Source organism: Trematomus bernacchii, unplaced genomic scaffold (genome assembly GCF_902827165.1).
Source record: "Trematomus bernacchii unplaced genomic scaffold, fTreBer1.1, whole genome shotgun sequence".
NCBI classification, from domain to species: domain Eukaryota; kingdom Metazoa; phylum Chordata; class Actinopteri; order Perciformes; family Nototheniidae; genus Trematomus; species Trematomus bernacchii.
In genome coordinates this window covers 418,508-442,173 of record NW_022987313.1, presented here as the reverse complement: position 1 = coordinate 442,173, position 23,666 = coordinate 418,508, and the positions used below count along the sequence as shown (strand labels likewise).

At 40.8% G+C, this 23,666-nt stretch overlaps 1 protein-coding gene across 3 annotated transcripts in view; it reads left to right on the top strand.

Moving 5' to 3' along the window:
- Positions 1-23,563, top strand: part of atrn (attractin) — a 141,646-nt gene extending 118,083 nt beyond the window's left edge. For all 3 annotated transcript variants that reach the window (XM_034114002.1, XM_034113927.1, XM_034114077.1), the window contains exons 27-29: positions 1,370-1,477; positions 13,141-13,255; positions 17,927-23,563. In XM_034114002.1, the coding sequence (XP_033969893.1) occupies positions 1,370-1,477; positions 13,141-13,255; positions 17,927-18,051 (348 nt within the window). In that variant the 3' untranslated portion in view covers positions 18,052-23,563. The remainder of the gene's footprint in view (positions 1-1,369; positions 1,478-13,140; positions 13,256-17,926) is intronic.
- Positions 23,564-23,666: the final 103 nt, after the last annotated feature.

The window sequence follows — 23,666 nt, the reverse complement described above, 5'->3', positions numbered from 1 at the left end:
GTGTTTATAAAACGTTATTAATGCTCAGATTTTTTTGGACGGAGACATTACATCAGAATTAGAATAGAGATGAAAGTGGCATCCACCTCATTTTTTATTCAGAATATTCCTTAAAATGTTAAACAATTCCTTTTTAAAAGTAGTGACTCCAGGAAAATAAAGGTTTAGCCTCTCCTCACCCAGCTGTTACACCAGAGAGGAGTCTATGGAGATCTGGATACAGCACACACACACACACTCACACTCACACTCACACTCACACTCACACTCACACTCACACTCACTCACAGAGACACTCACATACAGACACATACAGGAATTTAATGAGCTGGCTTGCTCCACAAAGAGAATCCGGGACATTAAATTGTCAGGCTCTACCGTGGACAGAAAGAGACTTTGCCTCCGGCTATTTTTATAACGCTTGGTAAGGATATAATTATAAGGCATTACATTTCCAGAGAAAAGGCTAACATGTCAATACAATTCACAGCATCACAGGGGGATGAAAACGCTCAGCAGATTAATTACAAGCTGTGGAGGAGTCTGTCGGGAGGTCGTCGCCCTCGTGCGTACGCTCTGACCCCCCCGTGCGTACGCTCTGACCCCCCCGTGCGTATACGCTCTGACCCCCCCCCCCCCCCGAACACACGTCCACACAGTGATGCCGTGTGGGATCTCACCGTGTGCTTTCATGTTGAATTGCAGCGCTGCCCTTTACTTGCCCCTTTTCTCTGCCAACGACTCACTTTAATGAGACGGAGGCCAACAGATCGTGTCAAGCTCTTTTTTTTATTATAGAAAGCTCTCCACATAAAGAACGCATCACATCACTTGGTAGCCATTTGACTTCCTTGAAGAGCTAGAGGGATAGTATTTCAAATGATCAATTAGTTGTGTGTTTTTTCCCAACACGTTTGACTTGCAGCCTGTTCTAACTAAAACAGAGAAAAGTTGGAAATGTCCACACTTGAGTGGCCGAAAAAGCACTCTCTGACCATGTTTTGCATGAAATTGTCTTTAAATATGTATTGTTAATCAAATTGCTACTGATTTATAAAGCATTATAAGCACCATTCTTGACAATTTGTTCTTCTACCAATATCGACTGTATATTAGCAATGCATCTCAAGGCTCTTTTATTAGTCATACGTACATAGCTACAGTGTAGTTATGACGATGAAAATGTTAGGTCACATCTGTACGTGATGACCTGTACTTACAACACTATATACGTTTTTCTTTGCTGTATATTGTTTACTTTCCTTCAGTGGACGATCTGAATACTTTTCCCTCCTTGCCTTGACTGGAGGATAGACGGTCTGTGTTCACCTGTCACTGACCTTCACCCTCCTCTTCTTCTCCTCCCTAGCAATTGCTGAGGGAGATGCAACAGATGGCTAGCCGGCCTTTCGCCACCATCAACGTTGCCTTGGAGACGGACGAGGAGCCACCTGACCTGATAGGAGGAAACGTCAAGGTGAGCACAACCTTTTTATTTTTTCATTTTTGAGTGATCACCGTGAAAACCCTTGAGGACTGATTGCTCGTCCTCTCTTCAGCTGGAGCTCAGTCTTGTGTCGGTTGACAGCCGTTTGTGATACAGTCCCTTATAGTGATAGATATTCCTCACTAGGGCTGAAACATTCATCAGATGTTTTACAAAATTGCAATATGAACTAGAACAACATTCAATCCAAAGACAAAATGGGTTAGTATTGTACTGCAGAGATGTTCCAGCCCACAAATGATATACTACAAAACTCAAAACAATCTTTGTTCTGTATAAATATTTTTGCAAAAGTCCAACCAGGATCATATTAGTGCAATATCAGTCAAAATGTACATAATGAGATTTTTTTTCCAAATCACTCAGCATTATTCCTTACACTAATTGTTTTACACCTGGTTGGATGAAGAATTGTTATCGTTAACTAGGGCTGTGCAATTAATCGTATTTTAATCGCAATTACGATTTTGGCCTGCCACAATTACAAAAACAACATAATCGAAAAAAACGATTATTTTGCTTTGCTAGGTTGTGACAGTGCACTGCAACATATTTGATCAAATGTATTTGTATTTATCATATTTATATATGTTTAGTAGCTTGTCGAAGTGCGCTCCAAAATATTTGTTGATCTTGTTTATTGGTATTTATTATTTTGATATTATTTATGTATCATTTATTTTTGTATTGGTTTTTCAGTTGAATTATACGTTCAGGGTAATCAACAGTTAAAAAGATACTGTTCAAATTATTATTTGTATTTGTTTTAAAGTTCAATAAATGGACGTTTTCAAAGTCAATGAATAATCGTATTTAATAATCGTGATATCAATTATTGACCAAAATAATCGTGATTATGATTTTTGCCATAATCGCACAGCCCTATCGTTAACTTCAGTAGAAGTAGTGTTATAAGTAAAGGACCTGCATTCAAAGTTTGACTAAAAGTAGAACAATATTTGCATCAAAATGTACTTAAAGTACCCAAAGTAAAATAACTCAACAACCCATTTCATAAAATAAAATAATATTTTATGAGATTATAATGATTGATGCATAGTATTTTATTCTATATTCTGCCAGGTAGCTTGTCAATTTCAGCAGAAATCAATAAATGTTTATCTTGAGCTATATCAATACATTATAACTTAATTTAGTTGATTATCTTTTGTATTATTAAAGTGACACCCTTATAGCCTACAACTGCTGATAGCTTGGTCTGTTCCGTAAAGACAAAAGTATACTACTTGATTATGCCTTTCACGGTTGAAGTTATACAAGCATTTTTACTAAATAAGAGCAGGAAACGTATGAAAAACGGGATAAGACCTCTGAGGGTTAACCTGATTCTCTAACATGACTAACACACTGAGATAAATGTAGTGGAAGAAAAAAGTGAAATACTTTCCTCTGAAATGCAGTGGAGTTGAGAGGATTTGAGAATACTAAGTAAAGTATCTCCAAATTGTACTGAAATACAGAACTTAAGTATAATAATAATAACTTGAATTTATATAGCGCCTTTCATAACCTCAAGGTCGCTTAAATGTACTTAGTCACTGTCCACTCCTGGTTTTCTCTTAATCATCTTGAGTCTTCTTCAAGGTGTTCATGTAACACACATGATGAGGGTCAATGCAGTGTACGTTAGCTGACAGAGTGAAGGCCGGTGATGATGAAAGTGGTCTGATGATGAGTAACACACTGCATTACAGCCAGTTATTGTGGGTAGACTGTGAATTCTAATGAGAATGAATTCAGTTAACCCTGGAGTTAAACACATGCAGATAAGACTTACATATTGTAGATCCAGCCTATACTTACAGTAGAAATGAGGTTTATTCTTCATTTGGAAAAATAAGTACTTATTCAACACCTACTCGCAGGAAATGGTTGCTGGCATGAAAAATGAAGGGAGTCTATTAAAGTCACGATTCATCTTAGGAAGCAGCCTTGTGTCGGTGCAGAGGACCATCTGTGTGTTTCAAACACTGATGGAGAAATTGAAGGTAGCAACTTCTGTCAATATGGATGTGTTGGAGCCAAGCCATTTCAAGATAGGAGTGCAACAAAGACGGTCTTCATTACATCTCTAAATATAGAATAGATCTTGGTCCTGCTGTTGGGCGTGCATTGTTTAGGTTTACGTTCTTAATGTAGATCCTGAAGTGAAGATTTAGTGGGAATTTTATTTAACCCGTCAGACCTGGCACAACCCCTCACTTTCCGACGTTTTAGCTTGACTACAACAAACTGTCTCTGTGGCAGTGAGGTTGTGCGGTCTTCTTCCAAGTTGCTCTGAATGGCTGAAGAGGTGAATGTGTGTGAGCAGGGGACACCTTGCATGGTAGCCTGCCTCTGTAACAATGGGAGTGAATGTGTGAATGATGTTTGTATATATAAAGCGCTTTGAGGAGTTGTAAAGACTGGATTAAGCACCATATAAATAAAATTGTTGGAGAAGCCTGTGACATAATATTTTCAACGACATAATTACTCTGTAGCTATGTTAGTTTGACAATAAAGAACCTTGAACCTTGAACTTGAACCCCTTAAGTCCATTTACCATTTTAAAATATTTAATTGGGCCAAATAATGTGTTTAATCAATTAATTACATTTGGTTGCTATTGTTTCATACTGTTGTTTGGTTTGCACTGCGAGATTTTTCTTGTGCTTCTTTGCTGAGGAATAATAAGTCATTTTCCATATATTAAAATCCCCATTAGTTACATTTAGAAATACCAAGCTTTAGATAACTTGTTCCTATGAAACCCCAAATGACATAACTCAGTGCAACTTATCAGACTTCATGTAGCCCTCTCCTTGGACCCAAACTACTTGTACCTACGCAGTTGTACTCCTTAAGACCTGTAAACAGACTTTGATGTGTGAATCTGGCAGAGTTCATAACATGACAAATGATTTAGCTGTGAGAATATGCTGATCTAACTCTTTCGATTTAGCCAAGGGCAGATCTTTAAGCAGATTTAGTCTCAAAATCACCAAGTAGATTTGAAAAGAGTTCAAGCACAGTGGTGTTGAAGTAGATGAAAACATACTGAACAGAATACCAGATTAAAAGAAGCCTGTTGAAGTAGTCGATTAAAAACATCAAGATTAAGCTGAGTTGGAGAAAGTGGTTGAGAAGTCTTTGCTGTAGAGAAGAGTTTGATGCACTCGCAGAATTAAAGCCGGCTGGGGCAGATTTAAATGCAGACATTGAGCACATTTAGAGCAGAAATAGTGCAGAGTTATAGGAACTGCAGCTGAGTATTTGGCGGGTGCGTAGCTGCAGGCCGGTATACCTGTGACTGTGCACTTTGTGATGAATGACCTCTGAATGCAGATGTAGTGCAGAATTATAGGGCTGTTTCAGCAGGGAGGCTGGGGGCCCTGGCTCTGACAGGGGCTATGCATCTCAGGGGCTCAGCTGCAAACACAAGGTTACTCCCAGAGGCCCCCAAGGGAAGATCAGAGCTAATCAAATCCAGCCCAAACCACCCCGCTTCTCAATTCTCCGCTCTATTCTTCCCTACTTCTTCTGTTTTTCATTTGTCCTTTTTTGTTCATGTCCTTGACTCGTTCTCTTTCCTGTTTCCTTCTATCGTGTCCTTTTTATTTTCTCTCTTTGCAATTCTTCTTTCCTTGTCTTGTTTTTAAGCTCTGTTCTTTTCCTCCTATGTTCTCTGCAATTCATCATATGTCCTTCCTTTTTCCAAACATGTCCTCTCCTTTCTCTCTGCCCTCCTATCCAGTTTTACCTTCTCATCTTTGTCACATATTGCTTTTCTTTGTATTATCATCCCTTTTCTTCTTCTTTGATCTTTCTCGCCTCTTCCATCTGCCATTCTCCTCGCTTGACTTTTTTTAGCATTGTGTTCTCAACGTGTTTCTCCCCTCACTCCACTTCTCCTGATGTGTCTTCCTTTTCTTCTCTTCTTCCCTGTTTGCTAACCCATTTTCATATATTTTTCTCCTTCTCCAAACAAAATGTTTTTCCATTTTCCATGTCTTTTCTTTTCTTAAATGTAAAAATCTTGTGTCCTTTTTTTACCTGCTTTGTTAAACCTTCCTATTATGTTAACTGCTTCCCCTCTTTGTATCTGTTCTCCTCCTCTCTCTGGTCACCTGTCTGTTATCCTTACTTTAGGATAGTGTTCTTTAATTTCCCGGCCCTTCACCGATCCTATCTGGAGTTTTCTGTTGGGCCTTATCTTCTGTGTGTGTGTGTGTGTGTGTGTGTGTGTGTTTGCGTGTGCACGTGGTGCTGCTGTGTAGAAAGGAAACATCCAACTTGTTGTGGAAATCAGACGCCCTCCTCCTCCGTCTGTGCTTTGCCTTTTTCTCCCCCCCCCACCGTGACTCTTTTCTTTTCTTCCATTCTTCCCGGCGTGCTCTCCTCCTCTCCATCAGGGCAGGAGCATCCCAAAAAGCAGAGATTCAATTTAGATATTCCTCCTCAGCTTTCTCTGCCTTTACCAGCTCCAGCGGTGAGCGCACTATCCTATCTCCTCCCGGCTCAGATTGAGCGACTCGGAACAGGTTCCTCCTTGTTTCCATGCTGTTTTATCAGGATGCTACAGTAGTGTATTAAGACCCTGCGATTGGAGTATACGGGGGGGCCGGGGCGTCGCACAGTGAGCTGAGGATCATTAAAGTTGTTTATAGCCTCGGTGGGAAGTCCAAACTTGCTCCGCCGATGAGATATATTCACTCGGCTTCTGCCAAATGGAGCTTGCGGCCCGGCATCACGGGCAGATGATTACCTTGCTGACGCCTTCTGCTCTGCTTTTATTTATAGATACCGTGGGACGGGAGGAAATCGGGACATTTACTGCAAAAAAAAATGAAAGGAAAAAGGGGTGCAGCAAAGAAACAGTTCTGGTTTATCTAACATGATTGTGTGCACCGTTATCTCCTATGCAGCTGTCTACCTCCACTCCTATATTGTATTAAATCATAAGCATTCAGCTGATAATCTTAAATTCTATGATGGCCAGTGTTAGAAAAAGTAAGGATAAAAACACCAGAGAGATACGGATTTATGATTGTTTCCAATAGATAAATGCGTTTTAAAGACTTTCATAAATTCAGATTCAAACAGGTGAGGAGGCATGAAGAAAGCAGACGGATAAATTCCATCTGATGTGGAAAAGAGAACAGGCTAAACACTATACAGTATATTGTGGTATTGTCTACTGGTTACCTGGAGGGAGGATAGTGCTGAACTGTTTTAGGGCGCGTTCACATCAGTCTTGTTTTGTCCAGTTAAACTGAACTCTGCTGAGTTGTATCTCCCTTGGTGCAATCCTCTGGGTCTGTGTGAACACTGGTAGGGTGTTGAAGGTTTTTTTTCAGACCATCGTCGTGTGGGGTTCATCTCTGGTGTAAACACTAAGTGAACTAGTAGCCCATTTGTGCATTTGCTACTTCTGGATCCGATTAATTTACTGTTCATTAAACCACAAATGAGACAATAATTAGCCAGCTAGCGTGCGGCGAGCGGTCTGCAGTCACGTAGCGTTGGGAAGACTCAGGAATCGAGCCTTTAGGTGTGAACCCGCCCTAAGGAACGCAGAAATGTTCTCAATTGATTTGAACGTCAGGTCAGAAGGTATGAAGTTTTTACTTAAAGTTTAACCTGAAGTTAGGTAAGAGAAAGACGGGGCAGTGCCAAATATGACGCCTATTGAGGCAAAAGGTTTAAAAAAAATCAAATATTTCACGAAAATATTCTTCTTTCACAAATAAATGCCCGCCTTAGTTCAACTACTAGTTTCTGGTCCGAGCAGCTAATGGCACTAAATAACATTTGAACTTGCATTATATTGTAGAGCTCAAGGTCACTGATAGCTGCACTCTATCTGATCCACTTTGTGTTGAGTTTCCCGGTTGTGTTTCAGATTGATAACCAACATTTTAATTCACCTAAACCTATCTTGTTTATCTTAATTTCTCGGCAGTGTTTTGTTTAAATATTTTGCAATATGGCGTTATTATCACAGGCTGGCAAAACATTTCCTTAGCAAAACAGAAGCCAACTGGATAAAAACTCATCAAAGTGGGCTCAGTGGAAGTTGGCTGTACCTCGTGAGTCACAGCGACGGGGAGTGTGTCTCGTTCTGTCGCGGGGGGGGGGGGTCATCCCCAGCTGCTGTGAGAGTGGAGATGAATGCAACGGATGAAAGCGTCACATCACCTGTGTGTGTCTGTGTGGGCTCAGCAGCTATCCTACGTGCTGGGCTAATTACTGGAGGTAATTTAACAAAACCTTTCGCCGCTCTGCCTGGCCGGTCCAGATAACTCTCCGAGGTGCTGAGGGGGGAGGTTGGGCTGGGGGGAGTGAAGGGAGAAGACTTCAACGCTATAAAGACAAAGGCATCTGCTGGGGAATGTTATTAACACACAGCTTCTGAAGAACACCACAGGACGAGACACTACCTTTCCTGGGGAAATCTTCAAAAAAACAACAACCCAAAAACGCAGAAGGCAGAAAGAGCTTAAAATAATGCACAATTTAATTTCCAATGCGTGTTGTTTTTGTTTCCCCCCCTTATTGTCCACTCAGGACAACATACAGTTAAGGTGTGTGTTGACGGAGATAAATTGTGTGTACTGTTTTTGTTTTTCTCCAAAAAGGTAAAGTGAAGCACGTTGCTTGTGAGGTTGAAAACAGAACTGATTATTTAAATCAAAATGATCCGACTGTCATTTCCTATTTCAGTCTGACGGCAAGTCTCTTCCTATTGAAAATGTATTTGAAGTGCATATTCCCTCTCCGGCTTGAATATGAGAGGCTGTTGTTAGAAAATAAGAGACACACACGTAAACAAGCGCGAACCTAAGAGCGCCCTGCAGCTGCCGCAGTGGAAATTGGACTTGGCAGAATGTCTAAAGACAGCCCTAAGCTGTGAAATTAAAAGCTGTCAGTCTTCCTCTCCTTTTTTTTTTTACTTATAGAGTATAGATGTGTTCAGGTTATGAAGAGCAGCCATCATTTTTCCAATTCTAAACACACTGGATGAGGAAAACATTTTGCCCGAGGCACAAACAGACGTGCAGACCGGAGAAAACCAAGCCTGGCTCCATCGCTTCTGGCAAGGCCAAAATAATTGTTTCATCTCTTTCTTGTACCAAGAGATTGGGAAGCGAAATTACCCAAGTGCGATATTCCACCAGCTAATGTTCTATTGGAATAGTTATCAGTAGTTTTTATTCCCATTTATTATCAATCCGTGTATTAATGATGTTCTAGCACCATCATTTTGAAAATGGAAATAAATTATTCTTCTTATTGAGTCATCACACATTTATCTCACAAAGCTGTAAGTGATATGAATGAATCTCCTTGAGGGACAATGCAAGCTTCTACTGCAGTCAACTGGAAAACAAAAGCCATTTGCTCCCTTTCAGTATTTAATTAGGATACTTTGAAGTCTTTCAAACTGTAATTAATATGATAAGCACTTGATGTTTTTTTAGATTTCAAATGTTGACTTAATTGAAAATATGTCTTGTCTCAATCTAGTGCTTCTTCTCGCTACTTTTTCTTTCCAGAATAATCTTGACATGAATAACAATTAAGACAATAGGTCTTTGTGCACAATAAAACTCCTTCGTTTGTGCGACGTTGTTTGGACAAGATGTTTTAGTATTAACCAATCAATGTACTATTTACATTCTTGAATAGCCTCTCGTTATATAATTACATAGCCGAAGTCCTCCTTTTTAAAGAAGTTGCACATCTGTACACGGCTGCAATTAAGTAGATGTGTCTGCGCTTCGATTTACACAATAATTGAGGGTTTGCATGCGTCTGGCTTTCCACACTTGCACTATTACCAATCCACATCCACTTTTCGTTGTATAAAAGAAGTTTAACCTAACGTGGTAGTCTTTCTCTCCTTTAAATGCTAATTATGATAATGCTAGGAATTACCTTAACCTCACTAAACAGTCATTTAGTTTGCTGTCCTTCTGTCGCTAGCTGTTGCAGAAGAAAGTAACACAAGGATTGAGGCGGTGGCCGTACAATGAAAGCTGTTATTGTTCTAGTTTTACTCACTGGGTGTGTTTGGCGTGACTCCTTAGAAAAATCACTAGCGTTAATCCCTGGAAAGAAGGAATCCACACACCTGTATTTAAAGCTTGGCACTCAGTCATTTGCCGCCAAAGAGATCCTAACGCAGGTCTTCCAGATTGTAACTCACAGTGTCACTTAATGTGATGGTTGGAAGCGTCTCAGTGTCATTGTTAACACATTTAATTCATTCAAGCGGTTCATGTGAGACAAATAAGTTATTGCAAAGCACACATGATGAGACATAAGTGCTGTGTGAAGCATTTAGGAATGTCACAATCAAATTACTCCTGACAGAAAATGCACCCCAAGGTACGATGAGTTGCACCTCCTAATTAAAACCACTTTAATTTTTCAAAGATGTCCCTTCATTTTCCAGGAGATTGTTGCTTCTCGTCTGTGATGTCAACATTCTTTTTTTATTTAGCATTTGCTTTGCTTAGTGTGTAATGGCTGGTTGTTAAAAGCTGCCAATCTTTTCAGCTATGGACCTTTGTTTATGCCAAATACTTATTATTATATTTTGAACATATCATTAAATGTCATTTAAATTCATGTTAGAATTAAAGTTGATGATTTGAATTATAGAAGTGGCACCTCCCAAAAACAAGGAAGGCTCAAGAAAGCCATTTTTGAAGGACAAATGAAGCTGAGTAAAGTAATAGTATGTAATAGAAGGAGCTCTGTTTTTCTTTGATAAGGTTTCCCAAGTTTCTCTGAATCTGTACAGACTGAAAAGCACTTTGGGACAAAATTGTCTTGACGTGTTTAAATAAACGTGATGTGACGAGAGAAAGAAAGAGCGAGTTGAAGATGGAGAGGTTGTAAAAACAAAGCAGTGACCCCTTTTCTTTGTCTGTTGACATTATTCACGATCGTTCCTCAAAGTCATGGCATTGTTTTAATGATTTATTGTCAGAAATACAGCGTGTCAGAGTTGAGGTTCTGCACATAGCGCTGGTATCCAAACATGTCTGAGTATTTGTTATTTCCTGCGTGTTGTGGATGATGCTGCTGGTTAGACTGCAGTGTTTCCAGCAGGCGATTTGTCTGCTGCTGAACTCTTCCCCCTGTCAGGGGGGGGGGGGGGGGGGGGGGCTGTAATGCTGCATGCGTGTGAGTGCAGGATCAACGCAGATGAAAATTGCTGCAAGCTCAGAGGCATGCACACACAAACACAACCTCCTAATAACCTTTTATGTCCAAACGTACATGGACATGGTAATTATTCAGCTGCATAGAAAAATATCCACACATTCAGACAATACACAAACATCCTGTAAGCCCCTTCAGACATAGACAATGTGTACTTGTGCCACCTTTGTCATCTTTTAGAATAATTGGCTTCTGGGATTTCATAAAAACACTTAATTCTTGACAGAATTGTCCCTTTAACAGCTTTTATGTTACAATTACAAAGAGAAAGTGGAGCCGCAGCTTTCCAAGTGTAATTATACCTAATCAATGTTCTAATCAGACAGTATATACAATTCTGTTCACTGTATTTAGTTTAACAAAGTCCAAGCAGTTTCATCAATGATGAGGTTAGCTTATGACTCAGATATTTCTTTAAATCCTCTCATGCTGTATGTAAAGCTTTATGATGGATATTCACACGTTTAGCAGTTGATGAAATGAGAAAATGAGGCAAACGGATGATTACTTGTGTTTGTTTCCTAGGTTTGACATCTTCTTTCTCTTTATTTTCCAATTGCATGCAGCAGAATAGGTATAAAATAAAAAAACAGTTTTTAAGACTCATCTGACATACGAGAAATAGCTTTAAAAAGTTAAATAAATTGCTTAATTAAAGTCGTTTTTGTGTATTAGGAGGTGATAATTAAATAGCAAATGAATTACAATGTTCTTAAAGGCCAGTAAAAATTCCTCCAGGTTGCATTTAGAGATACTTTCCCTTTCATAGGCCTTTTCATGAATGTTTCTTTAAACATGTTTACTTTCGGGGTACAAAGACGTTAGTGTATCCTCTGAGAACCATAATTCCAGCCTTTGAAAGCACAGCTAGACATTTCTATAAGACAGGGAGTGCTATTGAAATGTGAAAATGTCCAAACCCCAGTAAGATTGCACAGGTGGCTTTTACAGGAAAAATGATTCTCGGGCTTATTCATACGTAAGGCAGACATTACCTGCACATTTACCGAGTGAAGAGCATGTCTGAAAGGGTTTATTATCCACTAACACACCTACAGTGCAAATAACAGAGGGTAAAGTGTCCTTCTTGTCAGATCGTCCCTGAACACATCACATTTACACACGTGCTATAAACAGGAAGACACACATCTGCAGAGGCATTCACAAATACCGAATTCCCCCTGTTCTACAAAATCAACTGCACTGAATCCACACACACACACACACCCACACACACACACAGTCTTTGTGCCACTTCCCCAGCTACCTATCCTGCTGGTATGAAAGGTACGCCTCAGAGAGACGGAGCAGAGAATAATTGTGTAAAATGGGTCAAAGCCTGAATATCATTACTGCCCCGCTTCCCATGTGTACGATTACACCGTGTGTGTGAGAGGAAGAGAAGGAGAACAGCAGTGTGTGTAAAAAGGTGAAAAGCGTGTGTCTATACAGTTGCGTCAGAGTGTGAATAGCTGTGTGTTGCGGTGTGAGTAATGTGTGTGTGTGTCATACTCCTTCGGCATTGCCTCTTGGGGCTTTAAGCTCGACTCTCCAGAGAATAAAGACTGGCAAAGGAAAGGATTGCACTTGTGCTCAGAGGTGTGTGTGTGTGTTTGTCCGAAACCGTGCCATGGCCCAGTTTCCTGTCCGGCTCAGATTTCAAAACAGATAGATGGATGGATGGATGGATAGATAGATAGATAGATAGATAGACAAATGAACAAAAAACAGATGGACATGAAGGGTAGACCTGTAAATAAATAGATATAAATCTTTAGATAGATAAGTAGGTAGATGGAGAGACAAGCCAACATCAGACAGATCTATAGATAGTTAGATGGACAGACAGACAGATAGATCTGTAGATAATAGATGATATAGATAGATGCTGAGCTATATGTATGCAGTTGAGGTGTCGGTGCCCTTCATATCCATATCCTGTATCGAGGTATCTCCATGAATGTTGTACCAGGCGAGCAGCAGCAGTGTTTACAGGGAAACTCATCCCCACATACGGATGAGTTGCTGGTAAACAGGAGGCCTTGGTATCAGAGCGTCAGGAGTCGGGGCAGCCTGCAGCGACAGCACCGCAGACACAAATCTGCGCTCCCAGGGCAGCCACTTGATATCCAGCCACGGCCCACGCTGCTCACAGGCGCCATTGTCATGAATTTCTGCACAGTAGGGGGATTTTGGGAGGGGAGAATCCAATTTATAGCTGCACATCAGTCTCTGTTTCTCAAGTTGTGTTTTTCTGGTTGCTGTGCATGTTGCTGACACAAACAAGAACAGTATCAGCAAAGCCTCGGTTATCTGTGCCTCTGCAAATGGTGTGTGTTCACCAGGATTTGGGAGGCTTGTGATGTGTAATTTCGTTCTTCTTTTTCTTTCCGCAGTCCGTCCCAAAGCCCATCGCCCTCGAGCCTTGCTTTGGAAACAAAGCTGCTGTGCTCTCCATCTTTGTGCGGTTACCCAGAGGCACCGGCGGCATCCCTCCTCCAGGACAGTCTGGTAATACTTGGCTTATGTTTCTTTCCTTCACGTCATCCATCTTTGTTTGATTGTTGTTCTGTCATCCACCTTCCTTCCTCCATCTGATGAAGCACTTTTACCTGGTTTTTATTCTGCTTTATTTATTTAATGTTATCCTTCAGAAGTTTTCAACGTGTCCAAAGGTTCGTGATAAAACTGAAAACACTTATACATCTTCACATGATTTCTGTCCATATTAGAGATTTCATTTCCTTTCCGTAAAGTCTTCTCTAAAACACCCGAACAACAGCAATGCTCAATCTTTTTCATCCTCCTGAACAACAAAATGATGTGTTACAGACATCACCTGGTGAGAAGTTGGTGACAGATTCATCTGTTTATGCTGTCTGACAAACGTCTAGAAATATAATGTGATTATATTGTTGGCTTTTAAGCGACACCTCTTAGCCAGGTAAACAATAATGTCTTGCTGCAGTCCATCAATCAAATTACTTTTTCACATCTGATAAAAGAGACGTAAACAATATCAACCTGCGTTGTGTCATCACATATTGTGGCTTAACAATGAGGGATCTCCGAGAGAGTTGAAGATGACAGGAACTTGTCTCTGTTTCTTGTTCTTGTTATTGCAAGGGGCGTATTCATTGTTTCGGAGAAGCTTCATTTTTGTTTCATCGCAGTTACCTTGTGAGAGCAGAATTGTAAGATTTATATTCTCTGGAGAGCTGTTCAGAAGAAAAAAAGTGTGTACTGCAGAACTAGCTTAAAGGTCAAACCAGTAACAAAAACATGGGTTTCAGATGAAGACAACTGAGTTCATGCTTGTCTGTAAACCATGCGAAGTGATCTGGCAACAGATCTACATTTATGATATTTGCAGACAGGGCAATGTGAAGGAAATCATCAATCACATTTTTACATATTTGACATATTGTGAAGTTGATGCTTTCACAAAATATTAACACAATGAGAATTTTGATAAATCATCATCAGTAATATGGATATAAACTAAGCAGGTAAAGGAAATAATTTAACAGTCTATTATATTCAGAAAAATACATCACTGTACTGTAATTCAACCATTTCAACCCTAAAACAACACTTAAGACTTAACAATATCCAAAATCTAAGACGATATATATTGCCCTTTCCTTAATTTGGACTCCTTAATTTACTTCCGTAACCAAGTAACATCACTATGTAACACTTGCGTTTTATTTGCTAGCGCTCCAACACATTGTACGTGATAGGCTAACGGGCGGGACATCTCTAAGCGTTTGACCAATCACAACAGAGCCGACCAGCTAACCAATCAGAGCAGACTGGGCTCTGGTTTCAGACAGAGGGTGAAAAGAGGTGCTGCAGCACAGGCAGTATGAGACAAATAAAGAGCTTTTTGAACAATAAATCATGGAGACATGTGAAACCTGAAACAGGGCCCCTTTAACAAATGAGCCATTTTATCAATACATTTTTTTTATTCTAAATAACTTATTTCCAATAAACTAATGAGCAAATCTATTAACTGTTGTTGCAGAGGGTCTCTGTGTCAAAATCCAGTCCTAAGACATGTGTTATATTATATATTTTGAGCTCACGTTGTGCAGAAATTGACACACAGTAAACCTGGGCCCAGGGAGTACAGGAGCACTGCAGTCTGTACTTAATGGGAGCTTGAAGGCTGCGTGCTCCATCCACTCGGGAGTGGTGGAGGTCAGAGGGGCCCCATCGCCTATTTCTGCCCCAGGGCCAACTGATTAATTCAGCCATGCATAAAGCAGGCACATGGTCTTACATATAATATCTGAGAATAAGTATTCGCTGCTCCTGTAAGTCTCTCCACTGTATATTCAATTCAGACACAGCATTCATGTCGCAGAAATGTATCTCTGCATTGCTGTCTGACACACATATTCCTCATTAAAAGCAAACATTTGTTATTTCCAGTGGAACAAAATGTAATTTTTGTTTTCCAGACTGTGAAATCCTCTTACATAAACAATAAGCGGTAAAAATAACTCGGTAAAACAATGAAATGTTGGGGATTATGGAATGTGTGTTTGGAGACAGTGACACAATCTGTTGACCATGGTCTTATTTGTTTAAAGTAATAATGTCATGGTTGCACGATTACTGTGACATGGATGTATTGACTTTAAAGACTCTGCCGCACTTTCACATCTCTCCTCATTTCTCTGGTCCTTCAGTGCCTTGTGATAAAAATGACGTCCGCAGCCTGTTTGTTGTCTTCCCCTCTTTCCTCCCGTCATCATCCCTTTGTCTGCTGCATCTTGTCTTCTGTGCCTAATCTTCGAAGCACTCTTTCCCTCTCTTCTTGATTTTGTTTCTCCTCTTCTCCTCCTTGTCTGTGAAGTCTGGTTTTAAAGTGCATTCAAGTGTCTTTTCTTGCATTTCCCTGTGCTCTCTACCTCCTCCTTTCTGATAACACTGAGTATCGAGCCCCTTTCATCCTTTGCTGTGTCACTTCCTCTCTTTACATTCCCATCCGTCCTTCATCTGTTTCACTTATCTGACAGTCTGATAGGACTAAGCACTTCACTTGCCTTTTCTTACAACTTATTTTTTCTGTCTTCTTCAAGGACCCAAAACAAGAAGTCAAATTGATTCCTTTTGTCATTTTCCCCCCTTCTGTGTTTTATAGCCTCTTTGCCTCCCACAGTTGCAGTCCCCCGACCATCAGCGTGCCCCGGGCTCTTATTAATTACCACCTTTTGTAAAAACAAATCCTCTCTCTGCGGAGCTTTCCCTCCGGCATCTTCTTGTCGAGACCATGTTAGTCGTGTTCCTACCACCTCCTCATGCTCGCGGGGGTCTCCTATTATAATGCTTTTAACTTGTTTCCCATCTGGCCGTGTCTCTCTTGAATCCTCAACTTGCCGTCTGTCACAACCTCACGGCACATCTGTTTACAGTTGAGCAATTCCAAAATGGCCGCCTTCCTGTCTCTCCAAACAGCCAAGAGGAGGTCAGCGCTGTAGATTATCTCTGATTGGCATCGGAGCGTCATTTAAGTGCTTTGAACCGTAATTGAAGTGCTTTGAACCGTCCTACTTTCTGATGTAAACAAAATAATAGTTGCAGCCTGTTTCACTGAAGACTCTGACGGTGTGATTTCAGCGGAAAAGTGCAACTCCTCCCTGGGGAATTTATATATTTCGCTGTAGGCCATGTGTTGTTGATCGGGGGGAAATGCATCCATTATTGGAGATAAATAGAGTTTATTGGAATTTCATGGCTCAGAGAGTATTAATACATGCTAATGAAGTGTGCTGTAAGTAACTGATTGCCTCCACTGCCAGTATATGATCTCACCAGCTTTCTATGTGGTAATGAGAGGTGTGTGTGTGTGTCCCAATTTTCCACTACGCACTGATTCGAAAAAGTATATCAGTGTGTGTATTGGAAAAGTGACAGAGTATTCATGCTACAATTTAACTTTTGTATTTTGTCTACTGTTACCGTGCATAAAGAAAGTAGGGGAAGTGGGATTACTGTAGACTAGGCAAGTACTGTATATGTATTAAGTATCTTTAAAACACCAAAAAAAAAGCAATTTGAAGTTCATAAGAAAGAAAATAAAGCACAATTTTAAAAGGAATTAAAAAGTCAAGAATTATAATATTAAATAAATACAGTTTCAGTGCCGTTATTGCAGTGTTAAGTTAACCTATATTGAAAAAAGAAATATGAATTGAATTTGTAATTGTTCTACCAATATTGATATTTTGTAATAATTCATCATTACTAACAGCAGTTAAAATGGTTGTGTTTATTAGATAATGAGTCATATTATTGCATCCCTTGCAGCTTGTTTAACTGTCAAACCCCTGTACCAAACAGAACATGCATAATGGGAAAGACAATGGAGCAGTGTGCACCAGGGAAGTTTGACAGAAAAGTCAAAGAGGGACTTCATTTTCATGGCACCCTTAGATAACATTTTACCAGCAATATATTCACAGGAGTGTGACTCTTCCAATATTAATCCTACATTTGAGTCACTTGAGATTTCAGACTTTCACTGAACTCCCTAACAGGATTGATTCGGTTTCACCCACATTAATTAAAAAAACTTGTTATCTACAGTACGAGCCATTCATTCGAACTCGAACAAAGTTTTGAAACAGTGACACCCCCACAGTGACACGCAGCTCGGTTTGATCACAGAGTTAAAAATGTGTTGCATGATCGTTAGCTCATTGTTGGGAAAATACTGAATGTACTCTTCCAATATCAGAGTAGCACATGATAACAAAGACCCTACGTAGCTGTGTACGTAACAGGATGTATGATTAGCTGGAAGAGCGTCAGGACACACTGTTTTAGGAATATGATAGCTATGTGATTAACATGATGATTCAGCCTCTATGGAGATAGGCATATGACTGTCATGTTTATTTCTGACGTGGGTCTTAGCTAACCTGAACTAAGGCCAGAATACTGCTTTGAACCGGTATTCTGCATCTTGTGACTCTAACACCCTGTCTTGTATATAAGGCATGTCAAAGACACTATTCAGGAACTAGTTGTCCCATGCAGCTCTGTATGTGATGACTACTTCCATTCTTGCAAGGATAATAAATACATGTATCCTGATATTGAAGCTCGAGCTCGAGCCGGTGACGAGTGATATTTTCCTAACACTCGTATTGTGATGTTTCTGTGCAGGTCTGGCGGTGGCGAGTGCGCTGGTGGACGTCTCTCAGCAGATGTGTGTGGGCTTCAAGGAGAAGTCTGGAGGTCTGAGGAACCGCAAGCAGCAGCCCACCGCCCAGCCCTCCACCTGCATCTGACCCCGCTGTCACTCCTCTACCCCCCACCACCCACAGCTCTCCCATCAGCCCCCCGCTTCGGCTCCCTCTTTAGAGACTCAGAGGTGCATGCTGGGACGCAGGACATTTTGGTGAGGGGCCGAGTGGTTTGGCGGACTGGAGCCTCAGCGGGCTTCCCCTCCCTCTCCTCCTACAGGAACTATGGGTCCCTGTGGACTAAAAGACAGAAACTGGAGCAGGAGGGAGGGCGGGACAGAGCGGGTGCTGACTTCACCCCGCCCCTCAAAATGAAAAGATTTTACATTTGTCGACACCGCCTCGTCGTCGGACTCGAGGCGGCCGCGGCTTGCTGCTAGAAGAGATCCTCGTCTCGTAGTTTCTGAAAAACCCAGAGACTTTGCATCCCTCTTTATTTGTGTTTTCCTTAAGTTATTATTTGTTGTTTTGTATTGTTTGATTTTAAATTCAGGAACAAACTGGACCCTTCTAGCTGCGCATGCACACACGAAACACACACACACACACACACACACACACACACACACACACACACACACACACACACACACACACACTAAAGAAAACAACTTAACAGGCCCTTGTACCCATTTGTAGCCCATTGTCGCCTGCTGTCATGTTGCAGCTCAGCACTGAGGGTTCCTGTCGCCCGAGTCCTGTACAGTTTGGCCTCGGAGCGAGCGAACAGCATGTTCAGTCTTCCTTTAATGAGGATCCAGTGCAGGAGTCTGGCCGTGCAGCCAAAGTCCATCTAAAGAGTCTGTGACATTTCTAATGAGCCTCTGTGTCTTCTGCCTGCTTTCTTCTCTGTGGCCTGTCTCGGGCTCCGTCTCTCTCCCAATCTGTGGCCATTTGGCTACAAACCAACCAACCAACCACCTTCCCAGCTCTCTGGCAGCGAGGCCGGGTACAGAACAAGACCACAGCTACATCTCTTCCACGCTGGCTGGCTGCATCGTAAGCCAGCACCGATTGAAACCTTTCCAGCTAATTACTCGACCGGTTGCAGTGAAAGCCAATGGCCCTGCACACACAGGTGCACACACAGGTGCACACGCAGCGCTCTAACACACCCAACCAAACAGTTGGTGGCGAGAAATCTCCCCACCCCCCTTGGTGGGTAGCCATTGTCCCTTTGGCAGTGCAGCGACTGGAGCTCATGTGAAACAGGCTTCCCATAGATCCTCTGGCTCCGATGGACTGCAGTGATTAGGCTGATCTGCGTGAAGGGAGCCTGGCGACGGTTCAGCATCCTCTGTGATCGTTGCCTAAGAAATCCATAGCATCTAATTGCTGTTTCCTTGAACCCAGATGCAGTACATGTCGTCGTCCCCCCCCCCCCTCCCCAATGCCAGGAATCCTGCTGCTCTTCCCCTGCCGTTCGATAGCGATTGTCCCCTGTCCCTGAGCTATCTACAGCTGCCCAATTATCCCCCGACTCACTGGGGTCTGTGTTCATAGTGGAGCTTTGAATGCCAACATATACACTCTGAACGTTAAGCACACACACATACGAGCAGAGCATCTGTTTCCTCATGTGCACCTGTGTTCAATGCTACCTTCAAATGGGCCACATCTCAAGGAAGACTTTTGTGATTTTAAAAAACAAGACGGGAAATAATAGCATTCAATGATTTTTCGAACAATTGCATCTTGAAAGTGTCGCCCGGTCTTTTGGATTTATTCCTCTTATGTGAAGCAGGCCCCATTTTTTTACAATTTTCTTTCCTTTTGATTTCTGCTCTTTCAACAGTCTTTATCTGAAATCACTGGTCCATTTTTAAAGAAACATGACTTCTTTTGTCAACTTGGGAAAATGAGGAAAAACATAAAGAAAAAAACAAACAAGAGACACACAAAAAGAACAAGAAACTCAAGTTTAAAATAGAGCTTTTTTGAAATGTCACGAGTAATTTCAGTTTGGTAAGGGCATCAGGGTTTCAGATCTGCCTTTATTGCCTTTCTATAATTTCTCCTTCAGCGCTGAATATGAGAGCAGACTTTAATTGGCTTATTATGGTAATCTTTGCAAAAGTTACAATATATACTATAACACCTGCAGGTCTTTGACTGAAGGCAGAGGCATTTACTGATATAGAAAATATGTTTCCTGCTGCCTCACAAAGTTATTAACTTCCCGCCCTCAGAGAAGTACAGTAATAGAACAATTTTAATAACTTGCATTCGCCCTAAATAATAGCGTTGTATTTAGATCCCAGCCCTCACAGGTGTTCAGCATACTAGAACTGCTCCGCGCCTGCTTAAAGGGCACACTTTTAGCACTGGGAAAAGGTCAGAGCAGGAAACATGAACAAAGTTGACATTCTGTAATGATAGAGAGCTGGGTGTGCTCACAGCTCCTCTCAGAGACCCAAGCCAGGGCTTAGGAGCCCACTCTGTTCACACTGGAGGCAGAGCACTTCACTTCTACTCTTCATTATCAATCAGGGCGTGTTCCGCTCTTATCTCCACTAGAGAATCCTCTTTTAGCCATGATGCTTGGTTAAAGCTTAACAGTTGCTTCTGCGGAGACTCAATGTGGGGAAATAACAATCAATCATCCGCTGAAGTGAGTAAATCTGGTCTTCAGTTTGTCCATGTGGTCACAAATTGCAAGACAAAAGCTTCATTAATTAAGAATATTAGTTCAGTCAGGAGTCTTCTTCTCTCTTCTACCTCTCAATTTGCAGCTTTGTTTCGTCTAGACAACCAATGTGTTTGGCAGGTAACCAACTATAGTTTGGAGGTGCTATTTAATTCCAAAAATCTTCTTGGGAGGGACAATTTTAGCATGTTCAAAGATCTGTGGCAACAATATACTTCAGCCTGGGCAGAGCTGGTGCCACATTCATTGACATAATCCCAATTTTGATTCAGTTATTCTTATTTCTTCCTTATTTGTAATTTTACTTTGCTCGGCAAATTAGCAGGGCTTTATTTAGGGGGGGATGCCCAGATTTAGAAAACAATAATGTGGGGCTCCAAGCAGCTTTAAAAAAAAAAAGAAAAAGCAATAATTAATTTGGAGTAGAAATATGACTCTGAGCAGAGCCAAGGGAACATAACCCACGGACACTCTAAGGCCTGAAGTGTACATGTGTCACTCTTACTTTAACAGGAGCAGATATCAGAAAACATCTCATATATATTTGTTTTCTGTAGGAATATATATTTAATACACTAATGTTCTCTTTCCATTTAAAAAAAAAAAATCCCATTATTGCATTCACCGGTAACTGCGACACTGCTGTCATCTCCTGTTGCAAGTTTTATTTAGTTTCACACACACTGAGATTTCATTTAGCAAAGAAACTCCTCAGATCTGTTTTTACAGCGGATTCAAATGTTCTGTGATAATAATTTCACAAAGAAAGAATATTGTGTTTCTTTTCTTACCTTAATGAATGTATATGGAAATATGTGTGCAACCAAGGAAAATCAGTAAGCTCACTTGGTGCGCTTTGTCAGCCCCAGGAGCCCAGAAACGCAGAGGTCAAAGGTCAGAACTCATTAGAGCTGGTTTGCCTTGTTAAATGTGTCAGAAAGGAAGATGTGAGGTCACACACACACACCAGGATCTCTTTCTGCTTGATGGTTCAGACAAACAGATTCTGGGTCTGATAGTGTCTACACATCCCTCTTTGTTTTTCCCTTTCATTCGAGATTATTTCCACACTTCTTAACAGAGTTAACAGAATGATGAAAAACAAACTATATTGTCTGTAAATACTATTTGACCCAAGTCTTCTGTCGGCAGCCCCACACTGAGTACTTTGACATGTCTGCCAAGTCTCACAGCATTCAAAGTAAGTAATAATATTAAAAAAAGTTGCAGTTTCAACAGTAATTTAAGACTTCTGACCCCTGGTCCTCCCACACAGGCGCTTTCGTTTATTTTGGGCTGATTGCACGTCTTTTCAGATATGCGGGCATCTGCTTGATTGACAGCTCCCTCATTGTGGGTTTAGTTTTGTTGCACCTGCTCAGGCGGGACTGAGTGAGACCTCGGTAAAGCCGGACAATACGACCTGATTTTGTCACATTTATCTTGATAATGATGAATATTCTGTCCTATTTTCTCCCTCAAATCCAGACTTTTGCAAAACCCTCTCAGCCTGCGTTTTCGTCCTGGTGACGAGACAGAAATCAAGTTGTTTGGCTCTTTATATTTGTGTTGCTTTTCACTACATCTTTGTCGTTAGTTTGGTTTATTGTACTGTTTACTGCTCATGCATTGCATTGTATGTATCCTTTAGGTCTCATTTCCTTTCTCGTAAAGCTTTAGTTTCTCGCCATTTCGCAATATCGCAAGTGTCTTTCCCTGGTTTAGAGGCTGCATGAGAGTAATATCCCAGCCCCATCTTCAACACATGATCAATGGCTTTTAATTTTGCAATGTTGGGGTCTGGAAAGCTGCGTGGGCAGGATGACTTTGAATGATCATAGTTCAGCTCTGTTGAGATCATCAGAAAAACGGCATAACTGAAAATTCCTGTGTGGGTGTGTCCGGTGTTTCGATTCCATATTTTTATCTAAAAATGCATTACTTTTCTTCAACTGCAGCTGCAATGTAGAGGCCTTTCCTTCTGATACTCCATTGAAGTGATTTAAAAGCTAAGAGCACAATACAAACCTTTTTTTTCAGGCTCAATTAGGTTCCACTTTCTGACTTTCTTCGTTTGGTTTAACGCTCCAAAGCCCTGTTGGTAAAAATGAACTTGATGTTGCATTTCAGAGGATTCCTAGGTGCTAAAGTTCACATTTTCCAGATGATTACTTATCGCCACCATTAGAGCTGCCCAACTGTGAAGCTCTGCTCAAAATATCTGAGAGGGAGTGAAAGAAGCCCGTCTGCCATCGAGCCAAGGTCCCCACAACTATTCAAATTTGTTTTGATTTGTTCCCCGCTTTCCAAGCCTCAAACTTTATCGGGTGACTTTGCAGTGGCCTTATTTCAGCTTATTAATCAGTGTATCAACTGATAGATGTACAGAAAATACATATTTATAAAGTGTGATTACTTACTGGAAATCTTCCTAATATTTACAATACAAGTAGTTTTTTCCCCAAACACTGGCAGCATTTATATGTATTTGAAATGCTTTAATGCACAGGTTAAAACATTGGAATAAGGTCACTGTAAAATGTGGCATTGCCCTCTCTTTATTTCTGTCTCTTTGTATAGCGGCATTATATATACTGAGGAAGTAGTTTGTTAATATGTATAATTTAGCTGTTTTTTTTGTAAATAATGAGAAAGTATTGTGAATGAAATTTGTTGAATGGTTTTGGAAAAATCATTTATGGCAAACCTCTCCAGGCTTTTATAAATGTGACTGCAGTACATAGCATATTTTGTATGTAAGACAGCAGTGTAAAGATGAACAAGCATTACTAGGAGCTGATTAAACTATGTAAAACTTGAGGATAATAGCATACTGAACTTGTAATTACTGATGTACATAAAAGAATGACAGAACATTTTTGTCTATTATTAAATGTGAGAATCCACCCATGGCTGTTTTTCTTGATAACTATGTTGTACCCAATGTTAAACATTTCTTATTGTGCTTCTTTGGATTTCCCTGCATCGCAAGAAGAGTGGGTGCCTCAAAATA